A 27,809-nucleotide genomic window follows, 5' to 3' on the forward strand; every position below is an offset into this window, starting at 1 on the left:
TAAACAAACTATATTGGAAAAGGATGTATAAACTTACAGTTGTTGTATAAGCAGCTTCTGGATCATCTTCCAGCACTCGGGAGAGACCAAAATCAGAAACTTTGCATACTAAGTTGCTGTTGACCAATATATTCCTAGCTGCTAGATCTCGGTGAACATAACCCATATCAGAAAGGTACTTCATTCCTGATGCAATGCCTCGGAGCATACCAACCAACTGGATGACTGTGAAGTGGCCATCATGTTTCTGAAAGAGAATCACAGTTATTTACATTGATTTATTTTATTGTAGTGCATGTGCACGCATGCATGCATGTGTGCCTGTTTGTGTAGGTGTGAGTGGTGTATTAAATGAAATTCTTGAATTTATTTTACTGGATTCAATGAATGTAAGTATCATGTTTGCTGATCATTGACTGTGTTCATAACAAAAGCTAAAAATTTGTTGGAGAGTTAAAGGAAAGGAAAATCTAGCTTGAAGTGATGAAGGAGGGAAAAGAAAGGAGAGAAGAGAATCAACCAAATTAACTTCCAGAAAAAATGATTTCAAAAACTTTAAGTAACAAAAGGGAACAAAAATCGAGTAAGATAGTAGCAAAGACTTCCAAGAAAAAAGAATTCACTTTCTGTAGTAGTGAGCTCCCAAGGCAGTAAAACCTAGGATGTGATGAAAGCTGTGTGATTGCTGGAAATATGGTGAAAAATGATCAACAAAAAAGAAAAACTGATTGCATAAATGAGTTTAGGAAAGTTGCAGGAGAATGGAAAAAACCCCACATGCAAACAGAAAATAACAAGATTTTCCCAATCTTTCCTTAATACAGTTGACTCTGAAACAACATGGGTTTGAACTGTGAAGGTCCACTTATACCTGGAGTTTTTTCAATAAATACACAGTTGGCCTTCCTCATCTGCGGTTTCCACCAGCTGGTGGATAGTGTACGGTACTATGTTTACAGTCCTGTGTTGGTTGTATCCGAGGATGCAGAATCCACGGATACACAGGGCTGGCTATGGAACTCGAACATCTGCATGGTTTTGTATCTGAGGCAGGTCTTGGAACCAATCCCCCACGGATACCCAGGGAAAACAATATAGAGCAAATATAAAGAAAGGTGTTGGCAATTGACTGAAAACAGGACTATTTTATTATAGTTCCCAGTGGGAAAATTAAAAGAAATATGAATAACAAGCCAAGCACAGCACTGGTATGTAGTAATCAATCCCTTGACTATTTATGCCTCTCACCTTGATTTTAAAAAATATTTTATTTATTTATTTATTTATTTATTTTTTCCTTTGCAGTATGCGGGCCTCTCACTGTTGTGGCCTCTCCCGTTGCGGAGCACAGGCTCCGGATGCGCAGGCCCAGCGGCCATGGCTCACGGGCTTGGTCGCTCCGTGGCATGTGGGATCTTCCCGGACCGGGGCACGAACCCGTGTCTCCTGCATTGGCAGGCGGACTCTCAACCACTGCGCCACCAGGGAAGCCCCTTAAAAAATATTTTAAACTGAAGTATAATTGATTTACAATACTGTGTTAGTTTCAGGTGTACAGCATAGTGATTTAGTATTTTTTGCAAATTATACTCCAGTATAGGTTATTACAAGATGATGGGTATACAGTATATCCTTGTTGCTTATCTATTTTGTAAATAGTAACCTGTATATATTAATCCCATACCCTTAATTTGTCCCTCGCCCCTACACTCTCCCCATTGGTAACCGCAAATTTGATTTCTAAATAAAAACAATATATATTTTTAAAAAGTAAAAAAAAAATCCAGTTGTCATTCATACAAGATGTGTGCACCAATAAGACCAGATACAAATAGTACAACAGTACAAATGTAGAGAAAATGAATATAAAAATAATTTAAGTTTGAAAAATAATGCATATTATTCTACTTAGTTATTTGGAGATTGTTGTCATTAATGGGGTTATTGAGAAACATGAGATTATCAAGTTGGTTTTACATATCAGGTAACATTTATGAATGATATTAAAAATTAACATCTATTAAGAGACTAGAGGACTATATTACCTTATACAGTGTGATAGAGGCATACATAAGAGTATCTCAAAATTTGCAAAGTTAAAACAGTTTTCATGGCTATATGATTTAAAACTATAGAGTAGCTTAAACACAGTGACGATTTGACCATATCACAGTGACATGGTCTCCTATACAATGATGTTTCTTCAGTCATTTAAATAAATAAACGTATATTACAAATGGAATAAACTTCATCTTACTTTATCAACATACATCCCTGATAGCTCTCTGATAATATCTCCCAACTCAAGTGCTGAGTAAGGAAAAGAACACTCTCTTAAAAGAAACATTCTACAGCAAGAGAATCCATTTAAGCAGGCTCTTCTGTATAATTAATGTATAAAAGATAACCTAGCAAAGAAAATCTTTGGTGTTATTAGCTCTTTATGTTTCCCATTCATCTTCTTAGACAGTGCACAATTAGATGAAATCTGCCTCTTCTGTCATGTACCCTACCTACCTCTCCTCTATTAGGAATCTCAAAGCCTTTCAAAGCATAAATTCTTTTGGATTAGAAAGGATTAACACTAATTTTAAAGAGATGGTTCTTTTACGTATTAGTAAGTGAAGTTGTCTGGTATCAACAGTTCTTGTCAAGGCAGAATTTCTGTATAGTAGGAAATGTTAATGGACGATCTGAACACTAAAGAGTGCCTCAGTTTCCTTATCTGTACTATGAGAATTGTATAATCTAACTCAGAATTGTAGTGAGAATCACATACAAAACACATAGCACAGCCCGTCATTTATTTTAATAATAGTCATTATTTAATAAAAACATAATCATATGTAGTTTTTGTCATTTTAATATTGATCAGAAAATTCTCCACTCACTTTCCTGAAAAGTCAGCTGGCAACAGAAACTCCTACATTATAAAGAGAAATAGTTACTTAACACCAGGTTGAAATTTAACTTCCTATCTTGTTCTGTGGCTGGCACAAAGCACCATGTTATTTCTTTTTAAAAAAAAGATGGGCTTCCCTGGTGGCGCAGTGGTTGCGAATCCGCCTGCCGATGCGGGAGACAGGGGTTCGTGCCCTGGTCCGGGAAGATCCCACATGCCGCGGAGCAACTAAGCCCGTGAGCCATGGCCGCTGAGCCTGCGCATCCGGAGCCTGTGCTCCGCAACGGGAGAGGCCACAGCAGTGAGAGGCCCGCATACCGCAAAAAAAAAAAAAAAAAAAAGATGATTTTTTGGAAAACTTTTAGGTTCAAAGCAAAATTAAGAGGAAGGTACAGAGATTTCCCATATACTTTCTGCCCCCCACCACATGCATAGCCTCCCCAGAGGATTATCAACATCCTTCACTGGAATGGTACATTTGTTACACTTGGTGAATCTGCAATGACAAATCATAATCGTCTGAAGTCCATGGTTTGAACATTAGGATTCCTTCTTGGTGTTGTACATTTTATGGGTTTGGACAAATGTATAATAACATGTACTCACCGTTACATTATCACATACTGTTTATGTATAGTATCGTATATCAATAACATAGTATTTTCACTGCTCTAAAAAGCCTCTGTGTTCCACCTGTTTATCACCCCTGCCACTCCACTCCCCTGGCAACCACTTATTTTTTCATGGTCTCAAAGTTTTGTCTTTTCCAGAATGTCATATGGTTGGAAGCAGTATGCAGCCTTTTCAGATTGGCTTCTTTCACTTAGTTATATGCATTCAAGATTCCTCCATGTCTTTTCATGGCTTGAGAGCTCATTATTTTTAGTGGTGAATAATATTCCATTGTCTTTATGTACAGTTTATTTACCCATATACTTACTGAAGGACATCTTGGTTGCTTCTAAGTTTTGGCAATTATAAATAAAACTGCTGTAAACATCTCTGTTTATAGCAGTTTATAAAGCTGCAGGCTTTTATGTGGACACAAGTTTTTGACTCCTTTGGCTAAATACCAAGGAGGGCAATAGTTGGATCGTATGGAAAGAGTATGTTTAGTTTTTGTAAGAAACTGCCTAACTGTCTTCCAATGTGCCTGTACCATTTTGCATTCCCAACAGCAATGAAGGAGAGTTCCTGTTGCTCCACATCCTCACCAACATTTGTTGTTGTCAGTGTTACTGATTTTGGCCATTCTGATAAGAGCAAAGTGGTATCTCATTTTAATTTTCATTTCCCTGATCGCATATGACGTGGAGAATCTTCATGTCCTTATTTGCTAACTGTATATCTTCTATTGTGAGGTTTCTGTTAAGGTGTTTGGCCTTTTATCTTTCTACTGTCTTTTATTTCCTTTCAACTTGCTTTTAAAAAAAAACTGAAGTATGTTTGATTTAAAATATTATATTAGTTTTAGGTATACAATGTAGTAATTCAATATTTTTATAGATTACACATACAAAGTTGTTATAAATATTGACTATGTTTCCTGTGCTGTACATTATACCCTTGTAACTTATTTATTTTATACGTAGTAGTTTGACCCATTTTTAAATTGGGTTGTTGATTTAATAGTTTTTGTATATTTTGGATAACAGTCCTTTATCAGATGTGTCTTTTGAAAATAGTTTCCCCAGTCTGTGGCTCCTCATTCTCTTGACATTGTCTTTTACAGAATAGAAGTTTGAAGTTTTAATGAAGTCCAGCTTATCAATTATTCCTTTCTTGCATTGTGTCTTTGGTGTTGTATCTAAAAAGTCATTGCCATATCCAATGTTGTCTAGGTTTTCTCCTATGTTATCTTCTAAGAGTTTAATGATTTTGTGATTCACTTTTAGATTCTTGATTTATTTTGAGTTAATTTTTGTGAAGGGTGTAAGGTTCTGTGTCTAGATTTTTTTTTTTTTTGCATGTGGATGCCCAGCTGTTCCAGTGCCATTTGTTGAAAAGACTATTTTTTCTCCATGGTATTACTTTTGCTCCTATGTCAAAGACCAGTTGACTATGTTCATCATACCCTCTCTATTCTGTTCTATTGATCCATTTTTCTATTCTTTCACCTGTACCACACTGTCTTGATTACTATAGCTTTATAATAAGTCTTGAAGTTGAGTTGTATCAGCCCCTAACTTTGTTCTTCTTCAGTATTGTGTTAGCCATTCTGGGTCTTCTGTCTCTAAACTTTAGAATCAGTTGGTTAATATCATAAATAACTTACTGGGATTTTGATTGGGATTTTATTGAAATTGTAGATCAACTTGGGAATAACTACATCTTAATAATATTGAGTCTTCCTATCCATGAACATGGAATATTTCTCCCTTTATTTAGTTCTTCTTTGATTTCATAACAGTTTTGTAGTTTTCCACATTTAGATCTTAGACATACTTTGTTAGATTTACACCTAAGTATTTCATTTGTGGGGTGCTAATGTAAATGGTATTGCTTTTAATCTCAAATTCCACTTGCTCATTACTGGTATGTAAGAAAGCAAATGACTTTTGTATATTAAACTTGCATCCTAACAACCTTGTTATAATTGCTTATTAGTCTAGGCTTTTTGGTCAGTTCTTTCAGATGTTCTACATAGATGACATGTCATCTGCAAATAAAGACTATATTCCAACCCCACCCCCACCTCAACTTCTTTTCTTACTGCATTAGGTAGTACTTCCAGTACGATGCTGAAAAGAAGTAATGAGAGTGTACATCCTTGCTTGTTCCTGATCTTAGTGGGACAGCTTTAAGTTTTTCACCATTAGTATGACGTTAGCTGCAGGTTTTTTGTTACACAATCTTTATCAAGTTTAGGACATTCTTCTCTATTCCTACTTTACTGAGAGTTTTTATCATGAGTTGGCATTGGATTGTGTCAAATGCTTTTTCTTCACCTATTGCTCTGATCATGTGATTTTTCTTTTTTAGCCATTTGATGTGATGGGTAACAATTGATTTTGGAAAGTTAAACCAGTCTTGCATACTGAGGTGAATCCCATTTGGTTGTGTGGTATAATTCGTTTTTACAATATTGGCTCTGATTTGCTAAAATTTTGCTCCAAGTTTTTTCTTAATGGCTTTATTGAGATATAATTCACATACCATATAATTTATGCTTTTAAAGTACACAATGTCATCATTTTTAGTGTATTCACAGAGTTGTGTAACCATCACCATAATCAATTTTAGAACTTTTTCATCATTCCTCCCCAAAACCCTACATTAACTAGCAGTTACTCCCCATCTCCCCCAACTCCCTCCAACATTCATAGGCAACTACTAATCAACTTTCTCTCAACTACTAATCAACTTTCTATCTCTATCTCTTGCCTATTTTAGATATTTCATATAAATGGAATTACACAATATGTGGTCTTTTTTGACTGTCTTCTTTCACTTAGTATAATGTTTCAAGGTTCATTCATGTTGTAGCATGTATCAATATTTTAGTATTGTTAATGAAGAAAAATATTTTATTAATTTTGTTTAACTATTCATCAGTGACAGACATTAGAGTTACTTCCACTTTTTGGTTACCATGCAAGATATATATATGTATATATATGTATATATGTTTCTTTTTTTGTTACACTGTTTTGTGTGTGTGTGAGAACTTTTAAGTTCTATTCTCTTAGCAAATTTCAATCATACAATACAGTGTTAGCAACTATAGTCACCATGTTATACACTATATCCTCAGAACTTATTCACCATATAACTGATAGTTTGTATGCTTTTTACAAACCTTTGCCTATTTTCCCAACTCCCCCCCAACCCCGCCTGCTGGCAACCAGTTTTCTACTCTCTGTTTCTATGAGTTCAACTTTTTTTTTGATTCCACATGTAAATGATATCATGCAGTATTTATCTTTCTCTGACTTATTACTCAGCATAATGTCCCCCAGGCTCATCCACATTGTGCTAAATGGTAGGGCTTTCTTGTTTTTTTAAGGCTGAATAATATTTCATTATATATATTCCAAATTTCCTTAATCCATTCACCCATCAACAGACACTTAGGTTGTTTTCATACCTTGGCTGTTGTGAATAATGCTGCAGTGAACATGGAAGTAGATATCTCTTCAAGATAATAGTTTAGTTTCCTTATATCCAGAAGTGAGATTGCTGGATTATATGATAGTCTTATTTATAATTTCTTGAGGAATCTCCATACTGTTTTTTTGTTTTGTTTTGTTTTGCGGTACGCAGGCCTCTCACTGTTGTGGCCTCTCCTGTTGCGGAGTACAGGCTCCGGACGTGCAGGCTCAGCGGCCATGGCTCACGGGCCCAGCTGCTCTGTGGCATGTGGGATCTTCCCTGACCAGGGCACGAACCCGTGTCCCCTGCATTGGCAGGCAGACTCTCAACCACTGTGCCACCAGGGAAGCCCCCATACTGTTTTTCATAATGGTAGTACCAATTTACATTCCCACCAACATTGTACAAGGGTTCCCTTTTCTCCACAGCCTTGCCAGCATTTTTACTCTTGTCTTTTAGATAACAGACATCCTTACAGGTGTGAGGTGATACTTCATTGTGGTTTTGATTTGCATTTCCCTTATGATTAGTGATGCTGAGCATCTTTTCATCTACTTGTTGGCCATTTGTATGTCTTCTTTGGAAAAATGTCTATTTAGGTCCTTTGTCTTTAAAAATTGGATTATTTGTTTTCTTGTTATTGAGTTGTATAAATTCCTTGTACATTTCGGATATTAACCCCTTATTGGATATACAGTTTGCAAACGTTTTCTCCCATTTCATGAAAGAAACCCATATATACATGGGTTTATTTCTGGGCTCTCTATTCTGTTCATTGATCTATGTGTTTGTTTTTATGTCAATACCATACTGTTTGATTACTATAGCTCTGTAAATAGTTTAAAATCAGGAGTGTGATGCTTCCAAGTTTGTTCTTCTTTCTTAGGATTGCATTGGCTATTTGGGGTCTGTTTACCGTTTTCAGTGTAAGATCTTTCACCTCCTTCGGTAAATTTATTTCTAAGTATTTTCTTCTCTTGATAAAACTGTAAATGGGTTTTCTTCATTTCTCTTTCTGATAGTCATTGTTAATGTATCGAGAAGAAACTGATTTCTGTATATTGAGTTTGTATCCTGCAACTTTACTGAATTCATTTATTAGTTCTAAAAGTTTTCCTTTGGTGGAGTCTTTAGAGTTTGGTATATATAATATCATGTTATCTGCAAATACAGACAGTTTTCTTTTTTCCTTCCCATTTGGATGCCTTTTACTTTTTCTTTTCTTGCTTAATTGCTCTGGCTAGGACTCCAATACTATGTTGAATAAAAGTGGCAAGAGTGGGCATCCTTGTCTTGTTCCTGATCTTAGAGGAAAAGCTTTCAGCTTTTCACTCTTGAGTATGATGTTAGCTGTGGGTTTGTCATATATGACCTTTATTATGTTGAGGTTCATTCCCTTTATTCTCATTTTGTTTCGCTTTTTAAAAATAATAAATGATATAGAATTTTGTCAAATGCTTTTCCTGCATTTATTGAGATGATCATATGATTTTTATCCTTCATTTTGTTAATGTGGTGTATCACATTGATTGAATTGTGGATGTTGGTCATCATTGCATCCCAGGTGTAAATCCCACTTGATCATGTGTATGATCCTTTTGATATACTGTTGAGTGCAGTTTTCTAAATTTTTGTTGAGGATTTTTACATCTATGTTCATCAGGGATATTGGCCTGTAGTTTTGTTTGTTTGTTTGTTTTACCTCCTGTAGTGTCCTTGGATGGCTTTGTTATTAGGGTAATGCTGGCCTTATAGAATGAGTTTGGGAGTGCTCCCTCTTTTTCTGTTTTATGCAAGTTATTTTAAAATTATTTTAACTATCCTTATCACCAACATTTGAAGAGATGTGAATTAATTGCTTTCATATCAACAACATGGCAATCATGGTTCTAAAAATGACACATGGCACCATGAAAAAATGAGATTTTGGTGTTTGAAAAGAATATAAACTACTTTCTCCATTTTCTATGATGGGTCTATACAATGTAGTATATTTATTTCTAATTCACATGGCCAAGACCTTTTCAGGGGTCCATAAGATCAAAACTATCTTTTATAAGAGAACTAAGATATGCATCTTCCTTTTTTTCACTTTGTTGATACTTTCACTAGTGGTACAAAACTCTGGTGGGTAAAAGTTCAGGAGTCTTAACACAAATCAAGGTAATAGCACCAAATTAACCTATACTAGTATTCTCATATTCTTCTCTGCTATATGAACAACAAGAACAAAAATAGTTTTATATAAGAATGTACTTGGTGAAGCAGTAAAACTCATTGATTTTGTTAAATGTTGATCCTTGATTACACATTCTCAGGTTGAACATTTGTGGAGCATAGAAGAAAACAGGATTGGGCAGCAACAGAAGTTAAAGAATAGTAGTGCATTCACAACAAAGGCCTTGGAATGTCCCATGGAATGTTCTGGATCTGGAGTAACTCTTCAGAGTTGGTCTAAATTGAGGAAAAGGGTCTGGGCCCTTCTTTCCCACATCAATTAATTATTGGATGCAGGCTACCCCTGTAAAGGTGTCATGGCTTTGGGTGAGATGGCTTTCTCTAGCCAAAACCATTTTCTAGAAAGGGGCTCAGCTAATAACTATCAGCTTCCAAATTTCCGGAAACCATAGGAATAAGGGAGTTGACCCTGAGAGTTCTCCCCAGTAAAGGTCCTTCACGCAAATATTCTTTTAAGAATCTTCTTCACAGGGAACCCAACCTGTGACAATTTATCTATCTATCTATCTATCTATCTATCTATCTATCTATCTATCTATCTATCTATCTGCTGTTTATAAAATGTGTGCTTGATTAAAGAGAATCTCCCAAAATAGTTGTATATTCTTTTGGGAACTCATAAACCTCAATTGTTGCCACAGTCTTATAGGGAAAAAATATCTAACATTCCTTAAACACGATACACCAATTGCAGTTATAAGCTCATTAGAGGTATTATCTCATTTAATCCTTGAAACAACTCTGATATAAGGGTAGTTACTGTCTCCATCTTATAAATGGTCAAACTTAAGGAGAAACAGATTTAATAACCTAGTAGATAGTGAAGTCAGGACTTGAATCCAGATAGTCTAATTTCAGAGCTTGTATTACTAATTGGAGTTACCTGGAAAATTGTTTGTCCCAAGTGTGCCATAATGACCCAGTCTGGGCTAGTTTAGGCAGCATAATTTAGTAATAAAGCAAGGTATGAAAGAGCTCTTAGACCATTAAACCAAAATAAACAAAGAACAATCTAGATAAACCAACAAATGAGGATCTATTTATCCATGACTGGCTGAAAGGAATAACCCCGCTTATTCATACATGAGGTATGGCAAAAATCTGTTTCTCTACAAGTGATGTAACTCTCTCCTTCAAACAAAATCTATATTCCTTTTTCTAGCCCTTGTCAACATAAGCCTCCTCAAGTGTAGTTTAGGATATATTGGTTTTCTTGAATATGGTGGATGGTTAATAAATAGTGACTGAATTAAATAACCTTTGATACTATCTTATAGTACACTGGTTGCTATTACTACATTTTTCCTATTGCCTTGTATAAAAAAGAATGTTTTCCTTTTTTTAAGATAGGACGCTGGTTTTCTTCCTTTTATGAAGCCGTTCTATCACAGCATTCACTATACTGCCATGCCTTGTGTTAGCACTCAATAAATATTAATTCAAGTTGAATTGAATTGTTTATGAGGGGAGGAGAAAAATGTGAGAGTGCTGAGATTTAATATCTTTGGGCTGCCTTCTAGAGATTAATCAAAAAGAAACTATGAATTTTTTAATGACATATGCTTTTCTCCCAGGAAGGCAGATTCAAATAAAAGAGAGCGAATGTGGCATATTTACACACTGCATCTCAGAGCTTAGTAACTGGAATTCAGTTTGTCTTCATTCTTCTTTGTCTTTGCTTTCTCAGACCGACTGTTAAGAAACATGGAGCTTAACTTCTAAGTGACAGAGAGGGTGAGCCTGATTGGAAGGTGGTTTCTGAAAGCTGCACATAATAATATCTGTTACTTTTGACAGAGCTCCACACAACCTCCTCTCAGGCCCTGGAGCACAACATCTCCCAGATCTTAACAGTCACTGGCATGTCACATTGTCTCCACCGTAATGAAAGCTCTGGACGATGGTTTTCAAAACCCTACCTTGTGGGCTGTGCCCCATGGACACTTTAAGCCTCTCAGTGTCCATTCATCCTAGGGTGAGCTCAAGTACTTAGTCTGTGCTTAGTGCAAATGTGCTATGTTGTCCTGAAGTCATCACATTATTGTCTAACAACGTTTTATTTTTTATTTTTAAGGATTTATTTATTTATTTAGTTTTTGGCTGCGTCAGGTCTTAGTTGCGACTCGCAGTCTCTTCATTGCAGCGCGAGGGCTTCTCTCTAGTTGTGGCGTGTGGGTTTTCTCTTCTCTAGTTGTGGCATGCAGGCTCCAGGGTGCATGGGCTCTGTAGCTGTGGTGCGTGGGCTTCACAGCGTGTGGGCTCTGTAGTTTGCGGAATACAGGCTCTCTAGTTGAAGCACATAAGCTCAGTAGTTGTGGCACGCGGGCTCAGTTGCCCCATGGCATGTGGGCTCTTAGTTCCCTGACCAGGGATTAAACCTGCGTCCCCTAAGTTGGAAGGCAGATTCTTTACCACTGGACCGCCAGGGAAGTCCCACAATGTTTTTTTTTTTTTTAAAACAAATATATTCAATGTTTTAAAATTATGAATATCACCGTGTCAATCATTTGCTTAAAATCCTTCAAAGACATTCAAAGACAGAATATAGTATTCAATACAAAGACATGACCTTTGCTGAAAGAATGAACTTGGGGTTTCAGCAAGGACCTCCAGAAGATATGATGCTTATCATAAAAACTTAGGCAGAAAAAGACTAGAAGGGCATTCCTGGAAGAGGGAACTATAAAAGCAAAGCATATTAGACAAGAAATAACATGTTGTAGGGGTGAATTAAACACCAAAAACTTGAATCAGAATAGGATGTGATACTAGAGATAAAAGGGTGGAATGGTGGTTGCCAGGGGCTGGGGGTGGGCGGGGGGATACGGGGAGTTACTCTTCAAAGGGCATAAAGTTTTAGTTAAGCAAGATGAATATGCTCTAGAGAGCTGCTGTACAACACTGTACCTATAGTGAACAATACTATATTGTACACTTAAAAATTTGTCAAGAGAGTAGATCTCATGTCAAGTATAATTACCAGAATAAAGTAAAATGAAAAAAAAAATTATTTGGATTCACAAGTTCATGTAAAGAATGCAAACTCATCTAGGGGAATTAAAATAGTATTTGTGAGTCACATATTAATATGAATTAGTCTAACTTTATATCCAGCTGAGATCTGTGGCAACGAGAGAATGGCAACTTAGATTAGGGTGGGGTGAAGGTCCAGGTTACAGGTGATTCTATGTAGTGGAAAAAGGCCTATCCTGGGGATGAGGGGAGCAGCTTGGGGAAGGTGTGTTACCACATGGAATTAAAAACAATAAAAGTTGAATATCTGAGGACCTGGGAAGAGGATATGAAGGAAGGGGTGGATGCCACAGAAAAATGGCATTTAAAATTTTTTTGCCCAAGACAAGGCATGTAGAGGGGGAGGAAAGCACACTCTTTCTTTTTTTGAAAGAAACTACAGGTTCCCTTCCATATTGAAAGTTACATCCTTTAGCTGTAGTCTGTGTTAAAGAGGTTTTATGGCTCTGCCTAGGGACTTAAGCAAAAGCTCTAAAAGAAATATTTATGGGAAAATGCATTCTGAGTTCTCAACCATTGATTTATAAGTGACTTTACAGAAAACAGTCCTTGGAGGATTACTTCTACAACTTAAGCTTAAAGTTAAAATTCAGTTTTTATATGTTTCTAAATCAGAAAGTTGACCATGCTATGACTTTTAAAAATGTTCCTGAATTAGAAAAAGAAACAGCTAAGGTTATATATAGATTTGAAAAGACCAGATCATTTGATCATTCTGGTTTTAAAATAACCACTGAACAAATAAGAGTCAGTATCTCCTTTTTACTCAAGTCTCGGTTCTTGTGGCCTCCCCAATTGAAAATCTTATTATAATTTCCCATAGAATATTTATTAAATCCTTCAAGGCTTTATTCTTTTGTAGAATCATGGATTTGGACTTAAGCTAGGCAGAGTTATATTTTTATTTATAGAAGGGAGAGGTCACCAGGAGTGGAATCAGAAATTTCAATCATTAGGACACTAAAAATGTCATTTCTAATACACCTAAAAAATCTAGGAAGAAAAGTGAATATGGATTTGTGAAACATGGAAACTGGATTTCGAATTATATTTTAAGACCTTAAAGTGAATATGAATATATAATATAGCTTTAACTTACAAAGCTATCTACTGAACTTGATTTTTTTTTTTTTTTTGCTTAGGTTTATATAAAGATAAACTACAATAGCTACTGTGTGCTGCACTTAAATAAAGTCAAGAAAATTTAAACTTTTTTTGTTTGGCATCTGGGGCAGGTGTCACAGAATGCCAAGATCCTGATGAAGCATCTTTAGAGTGCATCGGAATTACTGGGAAAGTTTTCGCAAAATGTATCTGCTTGGGTATGCATGTGTATTTTGTAAAATCTCGGTAGGATGGCAACCGATTTCCAGCCATGGTTGAGAACCACAAGTTTTGAGTCTAAACCTAAAATCTAAATCTAAATCTAAATCTAGTTTTGTAAATCTAAAATCTCCTGTATTGTCCAAATGAGGGGTTAGGAACGACTACAGAGGAGTTCAGGAAAATGCATGGAACTTCTCTATATATCACTATAGTTATAAATTATACACCAATTAAAAAATTTCTGGCATTTTTTACAGAACTAGAACAAAAAATTTCACAATTTGTATGGAAACATAAAAGACCCCGAATAGCCAAAGCAATCTTGAGAACGAGAAATGGAGCTGGAGGAATTAGGCTCCCTGACTTCAGACTCTACTACAAGGCTACAGTAATCAAGACAATATGGTACTGGCACAAAAACAGAAATATAGATCAATGGAACAGGATAGAGAGCCCAGAGATAAACCCACACACATATGGTCACCTTATCTTTGATAAAGGAGGGAAGGATATACAGTGGAGAAAAGACAGCCTCTTCAATAAGTGGTGCTGGGAAAACTGGACAGCTACATGTAAAAGTATGAAATTAGAACAATCCCTAACACCACACACAAAAATAAACTCAAAATGGGTTAAAGACCTAAATGTAAGGCCAGACACTATCAAACTCTTAGAGGAAAACATAGGCAGAACACTATACGACATAAATCACAGCAAGATCCTTTTTGACCCATCTCCTAGAGAAATGGAAATAAAAACAAAAATAAACAAATGGGACCTAATGAAACTTAAAAGCTTTTGCACAGCAAAGGATACCGTAAACAAGACCAAAAGACAACCCTCAGAATGGGAGAAAATATTTGCAAATGAAGCAACTGACAAAGGATTAATATCCAAAATTTATAAGCAACTCATGCAGCTCAATAACAAAAAAACAAACAACCCAATCCAAAAATGGGCAGAAGACCTAAATAGACATTTCTCCAAAGAAGATATACAGATTGCTAACAAACACATGAAAGAATGCTCAACCTCATTAATCATTAGAGAAATGCAAATCAAAACTACAATGAGATATCATCTCACACCGGTCAGATTGGCCATCATCAAAAACTCTAGAAACAATAAATGCTGGAGAGGGTGTGGAGAAAAGGGAACCCTCTTGCACTGCTGGTGGGAATGTAAATTGATACAGCCGCTATGGAGAACAGTATGGAGGTTCCTTAAAAAACTACAAATAGAACTACCATACGACCCAGCAATCCCACTACTGGGAATATACCCTGAGAAAACTATAATTCAGAAAGACTCATGTACCAAAATGTTCATTGCAGCTCTATTTACAATAGCCAGGACATGGAAGCAACCTAAGTGTCCATCAACAGATGAATGGATAAAGAAGATGTGGCACATATATACAATGGAATATTACTCAGCCATAAAAAGAAATGAAACTGAGTTATTTATAATGAGGTGGATGGACCTGGAGTCTGTCATACAGAGTGAAGTAAGTCAGAAGGAGAAAAACAAATACCGTATGCTAACACATATATATGGACTCTAAGGGAAAAAAATGTCATGAAGAGGTTAGTGGTAGGACGGGAATAAAACACAGACTTACTCGAGCATGGACTTGAGGATATGGGGAGGGGGAGGGGTGGGCTGTGACGAAGTGGGGGAGTGGCAGGGACATATATACACTATCAAATGTAAATTAGATAGCTGGTGGGAAGCTGCTGCATAGCACAGGGAGATCACCTCTGTGCTTTGTGACCGCCTGGGGGGGTGGGATAGGGAGGGTGGGAGAGAGGGTGATGCAAGAGGGAGGAGATGTGGGAGCATGTGTGTATGTATAACTGATTTAGTTTGTTGTAAAGGGAAAACTAACACACTATTGTAAAACAATTATACTCCAATAAAGATGTTAAAAAAAAAAAAATTTCAATGTAAAACCTTGTATGAAAAACTAGAATGAATAGGAATATTAGAAAATACAATTTCATGGTACCAGGTGCTACAAATGACACAACACACATTTACAGTACTAAAATGTTTAAAGGCTATTGTAAATTGATGCTCTAACTCCTAATTTAAGCATAAAAAATTCAGCCATTCATATGCTTTGTTCCAAGTACACTATGCTTTCATATATTTGGATGTTTATTGTCACATTATTTTTAGAATAGTCTTTGGCATTAAGCCGGCACAGGCGTGATAGTAATAACATTCATCGACATGAAGTTTCACATATTTTCTTCTGAAAAACATGTAATTAAAGGGATGTAATTCAACTGTGACTTTTATGGTTTAAAAACAGATATTGGTGGATAAATGTAATTCACTTTTTTTCCACTGTTGAATATAAAATGAACATGATGTGGATTAATTGTGCTCTTATATCCCAGCACAAACATAACTCCACAAAACGCAATTTACAAGAAAAGTGTGCTAATAAAACACAGCTCTCATTATTAATATATAAGTAGCATAAGGTAAAATTCCATCTTTACTGCATTTATAATTTGAGTATATAAATATTTAAAAGATCCCTTTAATTTTTTAAATTAATATTTGCATTGCATTTGTTCAAGGAAAATCTTCAAATGACACACATTGCTTTTGAAATGCTGATATGCACTTATATGTATTATTTAAATCCTCATTTGTGAGGTATATCCAGATTTTTTTTTTAATGGTGAAAATTAAAAATATTTTTAGCCACTAGAAAAAACAGACCAAGAAGTAACAGAAAAACAATTTTAAAACTTAGTGACGTCTTCTGAAACCTATAATAATAATAGATAACATTATGGAGACCTTAATATGTGCCAGACATTATCTAGGAGTTTTAGGTCTATTAGCTATTCACTCCAATAAAGTCACAATGACTACAGAAAGTAGTTATTGCCTATTCTTGACCTTGTTTTGTGGATGCCAGGCATCCTTGAATATTCTCTTTTGCTTAAATGCTTTATCCAAACCCCTAGCAAAACCCATTGGCTCTATGTTCAAAATACATCACAGAATCTACCATTTTCCATCAGCTCAACCGCAACTATCCTAACCTAAGTCACCATCATCTCCTTACCTAGATTATCGCAAAAGCCTCCTGATTTCCCTGCATCTCACTATAGTCTCTTCTCAATACAACAACCAGAACCTAAGCCACCATCATCTCCTTACCTGGATTATCGCAAAAGCCTCCTGATTTCCCTGCATCTCACTATAGTCTCTTCTCAATACAACAACCAGAGCAATCCTTTTAGTCCCGTTTTTTTTTTTTTTTTTTCCGGTACGCGGGCCTCTCACTGTTGTGGCCTCTCCCGTTGCGGAGCACAGGCTCCGGACGCGCAGCCTCAGCGGCCATGGCTCACGGGCCCAGCCGCTCCGCGGCATGTGGGATCCTCCCGGACCGGGGCCCGAACCCGTATCCCCTGCATCGGCAGGCGGACTCTCAACCACTGCGCCACCAGGGAAGCCCCAGAGCAATCCTTTTAAAACATAATCAGATTATGTTGTGCCTCTCCTCCAAACCCTGCAATAGCTTTCTGTCTTACCCAGAGAAAATTCAAAGTCATTTCAGTGGCCTACAAGATCCTATCTCAGTGGTTTTCCAACCTGGATGCATATTGGACTCAAATAAGGAAACTTTTAATAAATATTGATGCATGTGTCCCACCCCAAGAAATTCTGCTTTAACTCATCTGGGGTGCAGTCTGGAACCTGGGATTGTTAAAAGCTCTCTAAATTGAATGATTATAACGTGCAGCCAGGGTTGAGAACCATTTCCCTCTAAGATTTGAGCCCCTTTCTGCCTCCATCCACTCTCTGACTTCAGTTCCTGCTGTCCTTTCCCTTTCATACTCCATTCTAGCCATAATGATAGGGTGACTGCTACATTTTATCATCCCTACTGCAGAGTAAAAGGGTCATTACTAATAATCATGAAGAGATAATAGGCATGACTTAGCACTGACCTAGGAAAAACAAGCATAGAATCATTGAGCATAAAGACTTACTTTGCTGTTCTACAGGTGTAAAATGCTCCCACCTCAGGGCACTGGCACTTTCTGTTTTTACTCTCTGGATTATTTTCCCCCTGTCACCCACTTGGTGTGTTCCCCCATCTTCTTCCCATCTTTACTCACATGCCACTTTTCAGTGAGACCTTCCCTGTCCACTCAACTTAATATCGAAACCCAATCTCACTTCCACTTCTACTTCTCCCGTTTTATTCTTCTCTACTATCTGATGTACCACATATTTTGTTGAATTCTTTTTTTTTTTTTTAAATTTATTTTATTTTATTATTATTTTTTTTTGCGGTACGCGGGCCTCTCACTGTTGTGGCCTCTCCCGTTGCGGAGCACAGGCTCCGGACGCGCAGGCTCAGAGGCCATGGCTCACGGGCCCAGCCACTCCACGGCACGTGGGATCTTCCCAGACCGGGGCACGAACCCGTGTCCCCTGCATCGGCAGGCGGACTCTCAACCACTGCGCCACCAGGGAAGCCCTTGTTGAATTCTTTATTTCTCTTCCCACTAGATTTTTAATTTCTGTTTTGATTGCTTCTGTATTCCAAGCTCCAGAATAGTGCCTGGCCTACTATAGTTTGTCAACACATATTTGTGCAAAAAAATAAATGAATGATGAATGATTTATCAGCCGTTTAACACTGGGCCAGTTACCTAATTTGCTTTGCGTCAGTTTCCTCATTGGTAAAGAGGGGATAATAGTAACACCTACCTCACAATGTGGTTGTAAGCACTAGGTGCTTACCTAGTGCTTACCATGCTTAAGGCATGGGATTGGAATAATGCCTGACTCAGAGAAAGCACACATAAATGTTAGCTACATTAGTTAATTAAAGATACTCATCTTCGTTTTCACTTTAGCTACTGACTCCTAGACCACACCTGGAAATTGTCATCCCTGAAACTACCTCACTTCAGAAATCCTAAATGTCAATCTAAGGTGTTGGTAAACTCACTCTTTGAAGAAAAATAAAGCAAACAAGCTCTGTTGTGTAGCATTTGCCAATTTCTGTGGTGTAAATACTCCCATCATGGCCAATTCCAAGCGACTATCTATTTAACAACCAGCTCCCCAAATTCCTGACTATTTAATCATCATCTCTTGCAAGCTGGTATGATCTGGCTCTAACAAACCACTGCCGATATCCTACTTTCTGGCCACATTCTTTTCCTTAGCTCTCCCACCTTCATACACAGCTATACTTGCTCTTCTACCTAAAAAAGACTTCCAGCCCATAACGGCCTAACAGCCTCTTTATTTCTAGCCTAACGGCCTCTTTGTTGCCTCCTTTGTCTAACCTGGCTTCACTGGTTGCTTACGTGAACTACCATCCCAATTCCCCTGTAGTACTCTTGTTCTATTGCACCTGTTCTACAAACAATAGCCTCTTGTATCTCCAGTCTTACATCGCAGAGGGGAGGGGAGTGGTCAATTGTTCCTGCAGGAAATCACAGAAGTATGCACACTACTGCCAAAACACTCATGTTCTCCAGCATCACCTGGAAGTCAGCAGAACTAGTTAATCATTTTATTTTCTCTAGGACCAAAGATGGGGACTGGCAGGAGTGGAGGAAGAGTGCCTGTAACGAATACAAATTATTGGGCCAGGATTCCAGAAGATCCTCTTCCTGACCACTTACACTGCATATCATTAAAATCCTTGGTAAAGATTTTTAGCTGGTTACCCTTGCAGGGGTCCTGAAAAAAATCTGTGTTCTTGGAGTAGAATCTGATCCTGATGGTCCTGTTTTTGTTTTTTTTCTCATCAGCAATTTATCTTTTTAACTTCAGCAATTACTCTAAGCATTCACCTCCAATGAAGATTTGTCCTCAAACTCCCACATAAACTTTCCTCCTACTTTGCATAGAAATACAATAGCATGAGGTATCATTTTCTTCAATTTAATGCATGTTCCTCATAAATCCCTCTAGATCCACAACACACAGCTCCTTCAAGTCTTGGAAAATGTGGAGACTTCTGCTACTCAAAGTTAATCCTTCACCAGCGTCCTTGATTTTGTACCTTCCCATCTCCTGAGATATTGTGCCTTACCAGTTTAACAGTATTTTCTTTGATTTCCTAGCCCTCAGTGTATAAATTGTCTAAATTATTTTCTATCTTAAAAAATACCCTTGATTTTTCTTTTGGTCTACTAGCATTTGATTTATCTCTTGCCTTGCCATCTCACCCACTTTTCCCCTAAAAATTGGTCTCCACCTGCCAATTCTATTTACATTTCAGTCTCATTTTGCCCTCTACAGTCTGGCTTCTGCCTGGGACCAACCCATTAAAAGTGCTCTTGTTGAGATCTTGGAGGGCCTCTTAAGTGCTAAATGCCATAGATGTCTAGTCTCTGCCTTAGTCATAGATACCATATAGATGTCATAGTCTCTGTCTTCCAGAATTTCTCTGCTGCGTTTAATACAATTGCTTGTTTGCTCCTGCCTGAAATGCTCTATTCTCTTAGGTTTGGGATGCCATGGCCTCCTCTCCCCCCTTGCTTGTCTTTCACCTCTCATGGATGGAGATGCCATCCATGTCGCTTCCTCAGGTTGGTATGCCACAGAGTTCCAACCTTGTTGAACTCCTTTCCTTTGTCTAACATTTCTTCCTGGAAAATATCATGGTTTGGGTTTAATAACCACTGTTATTCTACCGACTCCCAAGTCTTTAACTTTAGTCAAGATTTTCCTGTTGAGTTTCAGATATATCTTTCTAATTTTGTCCGGACACTTTCACTGCATGTTCCATAGGCATCTCAAAGGTAACAAGACCCAAATTAAACTCATCATCTTCTCCCAATTACCAGCCCATCCTTTTCCTCCTCTGTATCTTTATTTCAGTTGGTAGCACTGCCTTCCACATATTCCTCTTGCTCTCAAACATCCTTTCCTGGGTGTGTTTTTGGCTATGGTTTCCTTACTCAATCTGATTCTGTTGACAGTTTCCTTACACAATCTGATTCTGTTTGCTTTTTGTCTTTACTAATTTCTCCAATTTTTTTCTTGTTATTATTTCTGGATAACACTTTCTCGCTTGCTTATGTGATTGTGCTTTATAAGTAACGTATGTTTATCTTTTTTTTTTTGGTACGCAGGCCTCTCACTGTTGTGGCCTCTCCCGTTGCGGAGCACAGGCTCCGGACGCGCAGGCTCAGCGGCCATGGCTCTCGAGCCCAGTCGCTCCGTGGCATGTGGGATCTTCCCTGACCGGGGCACGAACCCGTGTCCCTTGCATCGGCAGGCAGACTCTCAACCACTGCGCCACCAGGGAAGTCCTGTATGTATATCTTTTTCTCTTATGTCAAAAGTTTTGAGATGGGAGCAGGAGGCTGCAGCATGAACACAATATACCCTCTTGAACTGAAACCAGTGGTGTATTTTTGTATAACTGAGTTTTGTGATATAATAAACAAATCCACATTCAACAAATGTTATAAAATAAAGGAATAAATTGTTTGTGCTTGACATATGATATCTCGAATTTTTAAAGTAATTTATAACTATTTTTATTTGGATTGCTAGTTAATATTGCTATAAAAATGGAGGTCCAAAGATTTAGGGATAAGCAGTTGCCAGGTAAGTACCGCCACAAAAAGTGTTTATGAAATCCATATGTATAGATGGAGAGAGACTGTGGAGGGATAATGGTCAAGACTGCATTCATTCACACTAGTGTATTTCCTTGGAAAAGTTAGGAAAACCTGCACATCAGTGAGGTCATATCTTCTGGGCAGTGAGGCTGATGCTCCGCTTGCTAAGGCGGGTTGCATTTTATTTTAAAATTTAAAACACATACATACTTATGTACCTACCCACTCCCCTCTTCCACACATACGTGCACATATACACACACATACACACTTACACACAAACATACTTACTTAACCTCGCCACACTCTCCCTGCTATTATATATCTGGAGGAATGTCCTCAAGGAGCCAAACAGTAGATTTATGAATTTGGTGCAATATCACAGCCAGCCAGCCAGCCAGCCACTGCCACTGGCACTAGAGTGTAATCTTGTACTTCGTTTGCTACCACCCTGTCATATAAAACAGTGAATTGAAGTGATTTTCAAGTAGTGTGGGAGACCGAGGGAAATCTTTTACAGCTCCAGTAAGCACGGAACGCTGTTAATGAGCCGTGGATGGCTCCCCTACTGTGCCGTGCACTTAGCCACTTCCTCCTCTCTGTGCTACCAGAAGCTGCGATTATCAAATTCTAAAGCAGTAGTTTGGAAAATGACTTCGCTTTTCAGAATTTGTGGGATATATATATTTATATATTTTATTTCTGCTTGCCATGGGGAGTTGAATATCTGCTATTGACATAAAGTTTATAAAGCACTTTGAGCTTCTGGGATATAAGAGATATGATTACAAAGAAAGTAAGAATCCTATAGAAGAGTAAAAAGGGAGTATTGGCCCTATGTTTTTTTATCCCATTCATATGATTTTTATTTTAATAGAAATTCTATGTGAGGAGGGGACCCAGGACCCCATGGGGAGATGGTAGTGGACTTGTAAGAAGTAATAAGTAATTTAATAAAAAGATAGAATTCAAAGTGTATGAGAATATGGCTTTTGGATTCAGAGACTTGAGTTTCAATCCTCGCTCCACCCTTTACAATGTGTCAGGCATTATTCTATATGCTTTACAATAATCAACTCAATCCTTATAACAATTGTATGAGGTAGATACAGTTAATATTCCCACTCTATAGATGAGTAAACAGAGGCACAGAGAAGTTAGTCACTTGTTCAAGTCACAAGGTCACACAGCCAGTAAGTGGCAGAGCCAAGATGAACTGAGATAATATATGTTAAGATTCTCATAGTATTAGTAGTGGTAGCCACCATTATTTGAACATTTATTCTTTCCCAGATTGTATTGTGTCTAACCTACATGGTGCATAAGAGCTGAAAAATATTAGTTTTTAAATATTAGATCATGAAACATACCACTTATAAACATGTAGTAGGATGTTTATAAGTAACTATTTTACTTATAACATATTATCTTTTCTTTATAACATGTTTTAATTGATTGATGATTCAGCAGGATAAAAAGTATATCTGAAGCTAACGTTTCTCTCCTAATTTGCTTGTGGCAGTCATTTGATCCATTTTTCAGCAGCATTTTAAATGAGTATCTGTTACATTATTTGCCATTATATTCAGCTCTAGGATATAGTAAATAAAAATTCCTATCTGAAGCGCCATTAGATAATAAGTCATTTTGATATGTATTGATAAAAATGAGTTTCTGGATAAACATAATGGAAGGGCATAAGTATATATGCATTTCAAGTACCATAGGTGGTCCTGAAAAATTATCCTAAAGTAATTTAGCACATTTACAGGAGAAATGGGTACAAGCTATAAAATAACATTCTGAGAATGGCTACAGAAAAGAACAAATAGTTCACGTCCCTAAACACTTATGAATTTCATTTTGCCTTAGAGAGCATACTTGGTTGAGGGTATGCATTCTGTGAAGAGTACTGCTCGATAATAACTCGACAATTTTGCTGAATTCAGCTTCTGGCATTCGGGACATCAAGTCCAGTCATAGTATAAATATATTACCACTGCTAATATTGAGAGCAGCTGGAAGAAGAGGGCATATAATCAAGAAAAATAAATGAAAATGAGATCAAGGGAGAGAGGTAAGATGTACACAGAACTTGTCCAAATAACACTGAGCAAAAGATGAAGTGAAGAAAGAATGCTTGCGATTGTTTATTCCCATAAAAAATGAAGAAAAACATATAACACATTTCAAATAGCAAAAGTCCAGTGATTTTACAAGTAAGAAAATTGGCTATGTCTCTGTAGGTAAATATATATTAAGGAGTACAGTGACATGCATGTATGTGACCTCTGCTGGTGATGCAAAATACTCTAGTGACTTTTAAAATATTTCTGTTTTTTCCAATATCAGTGAATATTTTTGTAGCATACGTTGGCTTTTTAAATGTTAAAAATATTATAAACACATTTTGAATTATAACTTCATGGTACCTTCTCAGCTGTGTTATTCTGTACCACTATATAAAACAAATGATTTTTGTATATACCATACTTTCAAGGATAAGTCACTTAAAAAGAGTGCTTTAAAAATTTTTGTTCTAAAACAAATCTCAGCCAGAGTTTCATTCTTTCTCTTTTCGTTTTCTAAATAGTCAGCCAATGAACTTAAGAAGGACAAAGCTGATAAAATCCATTTTCTGATATGAACTTGAGTCATTATTGGTAAATATATATCAATTTAAAGGGTTCAGCATTATAGATAATGCATAAAATATCCTACTAAATAGTTAAATGTGATAAAGCAAAATGAAACTCAGTTGCTTCACACAGGCTATGTGAAGCTACTGAATTTCATTTAATCTCTTTCTTTATAACATCATTTGAAATATGTATATATTAATATGGCAAGTGAATTTATAGGAGAAATCAATTATATTATCATGTGTATATATTCCCCCCATCCTCTTAGTAACACTCTAATGTATCACAGTATCAGAGAAACACACCCTAGAGAAAATCCTGCTATTCTTCATGGAAAAATCCATGAATAACATTATGCAAAAATTAATTTATGATAAATGTTTTAAATCTAGAACTCAGAAGAGCTTATTTAAATGCCATCAGAAAAGAACACCTCACCCGTAAAAAGGAGTCTAGGGATCCATTCTCCATATATTCCACCACAATCATTACTGGTCTGCCTGCAAACAGAGCAAGAGAACACACAAGAATTACAGCAATTACAGAAATATGTGCTGCAGTTAGAGATTTCCAGCTGTGGCAGCTAAATTATTTGTATTTTATTAATAGGAACTTCATTTTCCAACACGCTTCTATAAACACATTAAACATACACATTTCTCCATTTCTTTATAGCATTATTTCCTTTGAGTTCATAAAAAGAACATGAATTACAATATGAATTACTAAGTAATTAAGCATTTCCTTTTCTAAAGCCCTGCAATCATTTGTTCAGATTATGTTCTTTTTGTCCTGGGCTTTTCCTTAAAAGGCAATCAACAAGCTAAAGTCAGGGTTTAAGCAGTTACTGTAGCTGCTTTGGCAGTTGTGGTACTTCTCCTCCAGTGATGCAGTAATTATGGCTGAATTACATTAGACCGGGCATTTCTGAAATATTCCTAAGGCAAAGCAGAAAGGAGAAATTCATGAATTCTCTTTAAGAAATTATAAACCATCAGTCATAGTCTACTTTTAAGGGCTTTTAAGTAGAAAAACATCAGTAGATTGATGAATGCTACAAAGTTGGTGGGACCTGTAGTACTTCTTGATCATCTCTTTATTGGACATAGATTAGATCAACAGAACAATGATGGCAGTACATGAAAAATAAGTAACTCTGATTTCATAGTCTAGTGCAGAAGGTAAAATCAGAAACTGAACATCATTTATTTCTTTTTTATCATATCTATTTGCAATTGTTACAGTTCCCAGTACACCTCTATTAGGTAGAATATTTGACATAAGTAACTGATTTGTTTCAAAGAAAAGAATCTATTTGTTCTGCTCAATTGCCCGAGTTTAAAAGATAAAGTCATTTTAGGGAGGGGAAAATGATATTTACCTGAAATAAACATGTATGACACATTTACTTTTTACTTCTGTATTTCTCCCTTCTCATTAGAATTTTTAGCAATTCAATCTTCACTGTGCACAGAGTTTTTCCTCATGAGCACAAAGAAGATCTGGAAAGAAATTATGTGTACCAATGACGGAAATATTAGATCTCATATTGTAATTCATGTCCCTTTTATGAACCCAAAGCCTTGAGGGTTACAAAGGGTGACTGGAACAAATTAGTACAATGTCTGCAAATACTAGATTTTACACTTGAATCTGTATTTTAAAGAAAGATGTGGTAAAGGTTAAATGTAGCAATAAAGTTCCCAATTTATCATGCATAGAATTAGAACCCAAAGAAGTTTTCCATTTGCGCAAATTTCTATAATGTTCCTAAAAGTCATTAATTTCACCCAAATACAGATTAAAAAAAACTGTATCAGAAAATATTGAGGTCAAATGAACTGTCAGCACTACTGTAGGCAGGGATCTAGAAGATCTGGGTTTTAAATCTGAAAGTTTGTCATGAAATCTTTTATTTGGCCATGGGTTTCAGAGAGCTTGGAGACAGGAGCTTGATGCAAATGCTTGGTTAGCAAGGTAGGGAAAAATAAAAATTATGAGTCCACAATTCCAGTGTGTAGGATAATGGATTATGGATGTTAAGGGGAAAATTTGGATTATTATGATGACTACCCAGGTTCTTTCATAATCACACCTTTTCAATCTATCTTGACCACTGCTGTCAGAGAAACATATTTAGTTTTCTAAAAATATATTTTAAAATAAAAATATATTAAAAAAAACCCCTGACATTCCCTAGGAATACTATTATTATCCCTATTACACAGATAGAGAAATTGAGGCATAGTAAATTAAACTACTTGCCCCAAATCAAATAGCTACTAAGTGGCCGTATCAAGCAGTCTGTCTCAGAGTTTCAGCTCTTAACCTTTATGCCAAAGGTGCCTCTCAGACATGATTTATAGATCCGACCTGTGAGGCCCATGCTGGTAGGCAATCCTCTCCAGTGATGGACCTCTTCTCTCCTAACTAACCTTATCGTCTACTGCCTCATCAACTGTCATTATCACCTATACTTATTCAATCCTGTCTCCTGCCTTTCCTTTTGGTATTCCCCTGCCAGGATTATCTTGAAACTTGCTTCTTTCCTTAATCACACTCACATCTCCCTAGAATTTATACACTGCACCTCCTCCATGAAAGTCTCCCACAGCCATTTCCTATGGTTGCACTCCCATCACATCTATTGTCTGCATTATGAAATGTGTGTCTGGTTTTGTATTAGGTTGTTTTTTCCCTCATCTTCCCACAGATGCTTTGTATCCCCATTCACTGGGTTTCTCAAGGTCATCTCCCATAGAGCTGAGCAGAGTAGGTGTTTCATAGAAACAAGTTGATTTTTCTCAATAGTTTCACAATTCTTAAGAGAGTAACACTGAAGTACTTCAGCAAGATTCTAATCTATGTGAATACAAAGTACTTTGAAATTAGTGCTATCTGTATCTCCTTGGCACGATACTTTATACAATCTTAAAATTCATCAGTGACAAGTTTCATCTTTCATTAAAGATAATAGAGAGTCAAATGAAGACTCCCCCGGTTTCTTGTAAATTAAAAGTTTCACACCTGAGCTCTGAGTCTTTTGTATTTTGTTCAGTAGCATCATTTGAAAGCAAGTGTTATTAAACTGAGGAGTTGTTTTTTTGGAATATCGCTGGTTATCTAACCTGTAATTTGTTTCCTAGTGGTTTTCTACAGGGAAGTTAGATACACTGTGAGGATTACAAGCTTACAGTCCATGCTTACATTTTATAATCAAGAAAGTAGATAGGTATGAGAGAAATTATGAAAGTTAGGATGATATTCTTCAAATATGTGGTTAGGTGCGAGAAGTCCATTGGTAACAGTGCTTTTTCTGTGTTATTTTTAAATATGTAAAAATTATATATTGCATTTTTGCTCTTAGAAAATACATTTGGATGTGATTCTTTTTTTAATATTTTCAAAATATTTCAGCTTATTTCCATTTTTACAGTTTTAGCCAGTTACCCTAAGTGCCTCATGTCACAGGATTAGCTTAGTATTTGCATTGTACTGGAGTCAATGGACAAGCTCCAGGATTCTTAAATGTTAGTCAAGTCTCAAAATCCCCAGATCTTTTTTAGAAGCCTCATCAGTTGAAGAGATCTTCAAAAATACTTTTACAAGTCACACAAAAAGTGAAGTTCTTTGGTTTTCCTTCATGAATAGCCCAGATATTGTTATGGATATTTTAAACTGCATTAGAATCAAGATTCGATAAGAAATCACTTATATTCTGAATGCAATGAATCACAAAATGCCATATCATCGTTTTCTGTTATAGAGAACAATAATTTTCTTTAACTGGGATTTTTATAGACTATTAACAAATGAATCTTTTTCAAATTTGCAGCTTCTCAATACTTACGATGATTTTGATATAGGTATTGAGAAAACAGATAATGATAAGGCTCTTCTTGTGTTGTTGTTAAAGGAAACAAAAGAGAGGTATTCTTTAAATGTTCC

General features: G+C 36.6%; 1 protein-coding gene across 10 annotated transcripts in view; it reads right to left on the reverse strand.

The window, feature by feature from the left end:
• EPHA6 (EPH receptor A6) overlaps positions 1-27,809 on the reverse strand; it is an 850,011-nt gene that overhangs the window by 106,853 nt on the left and 715,349 nt on the right. For all 10 annotated transcript variants that reach the window (XM_067034854.1, XM_067034853.1, XM_067034856.1 and 7 more), the window contains 2 exons: positions 24,300-24,361; positions 38-247 (listed from right to left, as the gene is read on the reverse strand). In XM_067034854.1, coding sequence (XP_066890955.1) covers positions 38-247; positions 24,300-24,361 — 272 coding nt within the window. The remainder of the gene's footprint in view (positions 1-37; positions 248-24,299; positions 24,362-27,809) is intronic.

This window comes from Kogia breviceps, chromosome 5 (genome assembly GCF_026419965.1).
Source record: "Kogia breviceps isolate mKogBre1 chromosome 5, mKogBre1 haplotype 1, whole genome shotgun sequence".
NCBI classification, from domain to species: Eukaryota; Metazoa; Chordata; class Mammalia; order Artiodactyla; family Physeteridae; genus Kogia; species Kogia breviceps.